This window comes from Rattus norvegicus, chromosome 11, assembly GCF_036323735.1.
Source record: "Rattus norvegicus strain BN/NHsdMcwi chromosome 11, GRCr8, whole genome shotgun sequence".
NCBI lineage: Eukaryota > Metazoa > Chordata > Mammalia > Rodentia > Muridae > Rattus > Rattus norvegicus.
In genome coordinates this window covers 25679303-25686714 of record NC_086029.1, presented here as the reverse complement: position 1 = coordinate 25686714, position 7412 = coordinate 25679303, and the positions used below count along the sequence as shown (strand labels likewise).

The following is a 7412-nucleotide window of genomic DNA, read 5'->3' as shown; positions in this document are numbered from 1 at the left end:
ATAGATTCCTTTGTTTCCCGACTAAAGACATAAGTGACCCGCTTCTTCAAACTCCTGTCGCCATAACTTCTGGGCAAGGATGAACTGTAGCCTTGAACTATGAGCCAAGATAAACTCTGGCTTACTGAGGTTTCTTTTGTCGGGTATTTGTTGCATCAGCAAGAAAGTGTACTAAAACAATAGGCCTACTATTAGTATTGGTAACAATATTAGAGAGATGGATATCTCTTTAGAATTCTGTTCAATGACTGAAGGAAATATATTTGCTCTGTGTGGAACTGCCTTCCATTCGGCGTTCTTGTGTGGTCTCATGTAGGGAGCGGCTAAAGATGGCGCCGACATCCGGTGGTCGTTTGTGGTAAACACCTACAGCGCATGTGTTGGCAGACCCCCAGCACCTACAAGGCCAGGGTGATATTCATGCTAAATAGGTATTTCATGCTCCACCAATCCCCAGTGGACAAATTTACAGCCACAGCCTGTCTTGTATTTAAGGCGAGTGCCTTTGTTCCCCGGGGCCCCCGTATCATCAACTAGGTGTTCCTGCAATAAAGGCTGATTGAGAAGGATCCAACGGTGTTGCGTCTTCCTTGCCGGTCGAGGTGGGCGCGGCAACTGGTGGCCCGTACGGGGACCCGAGAAAATTATCTTTTCTCGTCTGGATCCAGAACTTTTTCAGCCTCAGGACGGTCGGCGCCGGTAAGTTCCCAGTAGGGGCAATTAGTTGCCGGAATTGGGACAATAGAGTTCCTAGAAGTGGAACTGGTAAAGTTCCTAGAATTGGAACTGTAAAGCTCCGGGATAAGGGATTGTAAAACTTCCCTGGTAGGACAATAAAGTTCTCTGGAAAAGCAGGGACAATGATAGCCTTGATTTAGAGGCAAAAAGGGGTTGTGGAGCACGGTAATGTTGTCTTTTCCATTTGATCCTTTGTGGGTTGGACTAGCACTTTTGCCTTATACTCTTTTTGTGTTGTGGTGTTGCTTCTGTCTGAATTGCCACCGCCCAGGGCACGAATGCATTTGTTGGGAAGAGTCCATGATGAGCCACAAGATCGTGTGTAAATAAACACGCCAGCTCGCCAGCTCCCCTTGCTTGTAAATCGATCGTAAATAAGGTCGTAAAAGCATGGGAAGCTCACACTCCACCCCGCTCCTGTCAGCTCTTCAGGATCTTCTTGGTCAGCGTAAGCTTAAAATTGAAAAGAAAATCCTGCTGAGTTTTCTTGATGAGTGTAACCGTTGTGCCCCGTGGTTTATAGTGTCAGGGTCGCTCACTTTGAGAGCATGGGAGAAGCTGGGAAAAGATCTGGATAAGGAGACTACAGTGGGCAAGCTTAAACCAGGGACAAGGCCGCTTTGGCGTATGATCCGTGCCTGCTTGGAAGATAAACGATGTGAAGAAGCTGTTAGGACAGATCAGAGAATCCTTACAGAGCAACAGGAGAGTATGTCAGAAGGAGAGAAAGTTTTGAAGGAAGGAAAGAAAAGAAAAGGAGGAAAAGAGGTAAAAGAAAAGGCAGAAAAGATCAAGGAGAGGATAGACAAAGGCGAGAATAGTAATCAAGATCAAGGAATAAAGAAAATTTATCCCTCATTAAAGGCATTGACCTTGGAGATGTCTAGTGATTCAGAATTTAGTGATAGTGACTTAGCTGACCTTGAGGAGGAGGTAGCTCATTATGAGAAAGAGATTTATCATTCTGACTGGCCAAACACTTATGCTGTGCAGAAACAAGCCAAGGACTTAGATAAGAAGGCAATTATGCCAACAGCACCTCCTGCACCATCGTATAACTTTCAAGGTAAAACAATGGTGAAGCCTGCAGGAAGTACTTCTTTTTGCCCGGAAGTATGGAAAGAGTTAGGATTGAGTTTTCCAGTTTTTCTGGATGCAAACGGGCAGCGACATCATGAACCTGTTGACTTTAAGACAATAAAACAATTAACAGAGTCAGTCAAAACCTATAGAGTCAACTCAGCTTTTGTTATTGCTCAAATTGAGGCTCTTGGCAGATACTGTCTCACCACTGGAGACTGGGGGAGTTTAACCAGAGCCTGCCTTTCTCCGGCTATGGAACAAGTGTAGTGAGAAAGGAAACTTAATTTTATGGACCCCGCTCTAGTGGCGGTGTGTTGGTTGATAGCCAACGTTAATTTTTGAAACATAGTGTTTTATCTGTGCTTGTGCTCCCAGCCCACACAGTAGGGGGTAGCGAAACTAGCTGCCGGAGCTGCTACAGCGAACATGGAGACTGCTCAGTTTCACCCAATTTTTCTGGCTCTTCAGGAGCTGTTTAAAAAAAAAAGGCTTAGGATAAAAAGAAGCACTATAGAGAGATTTCTTAGTGAGTGTGATTGCCATTGCACCTTGGCTCGCTCTCTGAGAATCTCGAGGTGGACAGCTAAGAAAAGCTGGGAAAGATTTAAATTTTGCTTGGGAACAAGGAACCTTAAAGGGACAGGCTACAGTAGAAATGCTACAGGAGGAACGATTTGAAAAGGCTGTGAGCGAGGTGGGGGAGGACTCTAAGGAAAACAAGAACAAGAAAGGAATTTATCCATCCCTCAAAGAACAAGGTCAAAAAAAAAAAATAAATAAATAAAATTCCAGTTGCTAACTTTAGTGGCCTGACCTTCAACTTTTGCTCACAGAGAGTGCTCATTAAGAGAAGTTCTTTAAGGGAGCCTGCCTTATCTGTTGGTTTTATTCCAAGAGAGGAATCAGTCTCCAGCATTAAGTTATTTTTCTCATTAGTCATCATTAACATGGAGAGTGCCTTTGATCCTATCCCCACAGCAGCCAGTTCCTGCCCCTGTGGTCAAAATGCCCCAGGTTGGGGGACAGAGAAGCCCCTCGGACTACAAAACTGCCAACAGCCAAAGGTAAAAGTTAAAACAGAGAACATTCCAGGCCCAAGCCTAACCAGATGTGTTTCAAATGCAGATGCTTCATCAACTCTGACCAACTTTTACTCCGACAGGACGAGATAAAAATAATAAGGACTTGAAGATCCGATCCTTCTCCTGATTTAGTAGCTCTGTTCCAAGAACCAGGGGCCATAAAACCTTTTGGCCCTTATCTCCTGGAGCCATAAAACAGGGACATATTGGGGTAAGATGGGCTAGAAAAGGCCTCGATGATTTGGGCTAGCATGAGTAAAACTTGTAATAAAAAAGAGACAAGGTAATGGTAAAGTGTTTTGGTGTATACATTCTTTTAGAGTTATGTTTTAGTCTTTGGACCCTGATTAGAGACAGTTTACACCCTAGACATGAGAGAGAATGGGTTTGAGACAAACAGTCCTCCCAGACTCTCCACAGATGCTTTGGAGAAAGAGAAAAACTTTCAGAGCTCTCCTGGGAACAGAAGAAAGACAGGAGACGTCCTGCCTCTCTGCTGGCTCCTATTGGAGAAATGCTTATTTCTGGTTCTGGGTTCCATAGGTAGGATATCTGGGTCCCTTCGGTGGGACACCATCTAGTTTTTTCCCTCTATGTCTATTGTCTGTCCTTGGTGCACCAAGCTGTCCATGTCTGTCAGTTTATGTCTGTGGTTTTTGTTTCTCATTGTTTAAATGTTTTATGTTTCATGTTCAAAAGAAAAAATGGTAAAAACTTTATCTGCCGGTCATTCACACCTTGATTTGGTCTTAACTCGTTTCTGAAAAGAGAACAAATGAATAAAAAGCAGTTTCAATCGGCCTTTGGAGCCCTGTACCTACAGCAAAGAGCCTAGGTCAGCTGGACAAGCTGCCCGGGGGCAGAACATCTACAGGAGCTGATCTTAAAGGCGCCAACAGCTCCTCAGCTTCTTGGTATGGGAGCTGATGTCTGTTTCTCTTAGAAAAATCCCTGAGTTGTTATTAGACTTAACAGGTGACAAGGTGTTTCTTTTAAAATCACAGCTAGAAAAGCAAAAATGGTGCTTGGTCTAAATATTAAAGACATGTGTTAACCACTTCAATTTTGTTTCTGACTGGTTTTAAATGTATAAATATGTTCTACATGCCTTGGTCATAGATTATTGGCCTTTAAGTTATTAGATATGGTTAAAAAATTATAACATCTATAACAAGAAGTTGACATAAAACTGATAATTTAGATAAAGTCATTCTAGACAATATGTGACATGAGCCAACCTAGAGAAACAGGTCTAAATTGAGATAATATTTTTATAGAACTCTTATCCTAGAAGCCAGGCACCCCCAAATTACAGAATGTAAAATTGTGTTAGAAGTTTTTAAAAGATTTCATGATTCTTTCAATTTAATTTCTGATTCTGCTTATGTAGTTAACGCTGTGCGCTCACTTGAAATTACAGGGCCAATTAGGTTGACTAGTACTATATGTCAAATTCTTTTAGAATTACAAAAATTAATTTGGACCAAGAAAAAATAAGTTTTTCATACAACATATTCGAGCTCATACTAATTTGCCTGGTCCCATGGCCAGTAATAACGCTTTGGTGGATGCTAGTACTCGCAGAGAATTTATTTTTCATGCAGCTCCAGTTGATCTTGCTAGAGAATTTCATCAAAAGTTTCATGTTCCTGCTTTCACTCTTCAACAAAAATTTAAAATCTCTAGAGCTACAGCTCGTGATGTAGTATTACGTTGCCAGAATTGTGTTCAGTTTCACCACCCTCCTCAGGTGGGAGTTAACCCTCGTGGTCTGATTCCACTAAAACTCTGACAGATGGATGTCACACACATATCTCAATTTGGAAATTTAAAATATACACATGTTTCTGTTGATACCTGTTCTGGCATTATACATGCCACTCTGATGACTGGTGAAAAGGCTCGTAATGCCATTAGTCATTGCTTAGAGGCATGGACAGCCTGGGGAAAGCCTGACAGCCTCAAGACAGACAACGGACCTGCCTACACCACAAAGTCTTTTCAGACATTTTGCCAAACAATGCAGGTCAAACATACTACAGGATTGCCATACAATCCCCAAGGTCAAGGAATTGTAGAAAGAGCACATCGTACTTTAAAAGAGCTCTTACAAAAACAAAAAGGGGGAATTGCCTATGGCAAAACACCAAGAGAACAGTTGTCTTTAGCTCTTTTTACTCTAAATTTCTTAATTTTGGATATGCATGGCCGCTCTACTGCGGATCACCATGCTGCTACTAAACCTATGACTATTCAAATACAGACAGCTGAGACTATCAATCAGATTGTAGAAAGAACCGCAGTGGCATTAGAGATACAAGAAGAATTTAATGCCCACTTGGCATCTGGCTTTCTATTAGCTAACCAACGAATAGATTTGATTCAAGAACAAATTGAGGCATTATATCATATGACGCAGCTGTCCTGCGTTTCCTCTCTTAGAGGCTTATGTGTTATTCCATTGCAAGCTAACTTTTCTCAGTATTTTCAACAGAGCAAAGAAATCTCAAATTATTTGAAAGGAAACTGGTCCATGGAAGCGGAACAATTATCGAGACAATTGCTGATGCAGATTGCTGTCCTTAACAACACCAGAATGGAACCCATCTCGATTGGGGATTTCACCTCGTGGATCACCAATGCTTTCTCATTTTTCAAAGAATGGGCTGGCATGTTTACCTGGGGGGCCATTGTCCTCTTGGGATGTGGAGTATGTCTATGGCTTTTTTGCCATTTACAACGAGAGCATGCCAGACACAAAGCGATTGTTTACCAAGCTATGGCGGCCATTGAAAGCGGTGCTTCTCCCAGTGTATGGCTGGCCTCTCTGATAGAGAGTTCGCCCTAGATCATATTTTGTCACTGTCATGTGAAGTCATTGTATCCAGAGACGGGCAACTTTCCTCAGGCTCGGACCAACCTAAGACAGGAGCCCGGTGGCGATAGGGTTAATTTCCAGTGACGGGTAAGGCCGAGTTTTTAGAGAGGAACGACCTAAGACAGGAGCAATGACGTGTATTGACGTGACACCCAGATCTAGACCAGTCATAGACAGAGGTGGCCTTGCCCTGTTTGAACATTCGGTCTGGTCCTATGCCCCTCTGCTCTGCTTCTCCCCTAATATTAAACACACACGTATAGCCCAGGACGGTGTGTTGTACATAAGTCATCTCTAGCCATTGGGGTGCAGTCCTAACTGCAAGAGTGGTTCGCCATGGCCGAGCTGGGCACTCTGTGAGGCATGTCTGACCTCTCTCAGACCACTACCTCCACCTAATGGGTTCATTTTTAAAAAAAAAAACAAAAAAGAGGGAGATGTAGGGAGCGGCTAAAGATGGCGCCGACATCCGGTGGTCGTTTGTGGTAAACACCTACAGCGCATGTGTTGGCAGACCCCCAGCACCTACAAGGCCAGGGTGATATTCATGCTAAATAGGTATTTCATGCTCCACCAATCCCCAGTGGACAAATTTACAGCCACAGCCTGTCTTGTATTTAAGGCGAGTGCCTTTGTTCCCCGGGGCCCCCGTATCATCAACTAGGTGTTCCTGCAATAAAGGCTGATTGAGAAGGATCCAACGGTGTTGCGTCTTCCTTGCCGGTCGAGGTGGGCGCGGCAGTCTCAGAATGGAATAAATTTCTCATTGTAATTAGCTTTTATCTACTCACAGGGAAAAAAGGGAAGCAACTAGTTACTGCACGTGGATACTTTTCAAAGTCATAAAAAGATATTTTCTCAGTTCAACTTCATTCTCCCACATTGGCAATCTGGCTATTATTCTCAAATGTGAATATAAAAATCATGCTAAAACCCATAGTTAATTTAGAAATTGGATCATGCCTCCTTTTGGCATGGTGTTCTTATGTGAGTTATTGTCTACTCTTTAACATTTCTCTAAAATGGTGTGGATGGGTTACAGAAGAAATGGTTTATTTTTAATGGTCCTACAAAACAATAAAAATGAGGAGAATTAACTTGAACCTTTGACTTGAGAACATAAAAGGATTATGGGTATGCTAAGTAATATGTCACTACAGTGTGCTAAAAATAGGAGTATGAATATTAGCTATCTCATTTAAAAAAGATATTATTATGAAACTTTCTCTTACCCAACAGTATACCAACTGTTATCTCCTAAGATTTAATACAGAAATCAAATTACTTAAAGCAAAATAAAGCTAAAATAGGAAGGTTAGTGTCTCCTATAAGTAGATATTGAACAGTGATTCAAATATATTGAAATACAAAATAGCTTATGTTACTTTCAGTTGTGTCATTAAGTTTCACTTACTGAAGAAATTACTCAAGCCAGGAGAGGTGATATATGACTATGCTGTCAGTACTTGGAGGTAGAGCAGAAGGGTAGGAATTCAAGATGGTCTACTACACGGCAAGTTTGAGGCCATAATGGGCTACATAAGACCTAGTCTCACAATATAAAAATATGTAAAATTAGGGGAAAAGTTGTTTCATCAGAGATTAAAAAGAGCATTTAGCAATAGTCACCG

The 7412-nt window shown here is 42.1% G+C and overlaps 1 protein-coding gene across 5 annotated transcripts; it reads left to right on the top strand.

The window, feature by feature from the left end:
• The first annotated feature begins 291 nt into the window (after positions 1-291).
• Positions 292-6477, top strand: LOC134480950 (igE-binding protein-like). Of its 5 annotated transcripts, none has more exons than XR_010056000.1 (3): positions 292-699; positions 2800-2885; positions 5398-6477. XR_010056000.1 is itself a non-coding variant. In XM_063270838.1 (3 exons), the coding sequence occupies exon 3, from the start codon at positions 4699-4701 to the stop codon at positions 5749-5751; it is 1053 nt and encodes a 350-aa protein (XP_063126908.1). In that variant the 5' UTR covers positions 292-699; positions 2800-2885; positions 2984-4698; the 3' UTR covers positions 5752-6477. The 5 variants fall into 5 exon arrangements, 4 of the variants coding, with proteins under 4 accessions (XP_063126908.1, XP_063126907.1, XP_063126910.1 ...); XM_063270838.1 differs by having other exon boundaries at positions 2984-6477; XM_063270837.1 differs by having other exon boundaries at positions 2800-6477.
• Positions 6478-7412: the final 935 nt, after the last annotated feature.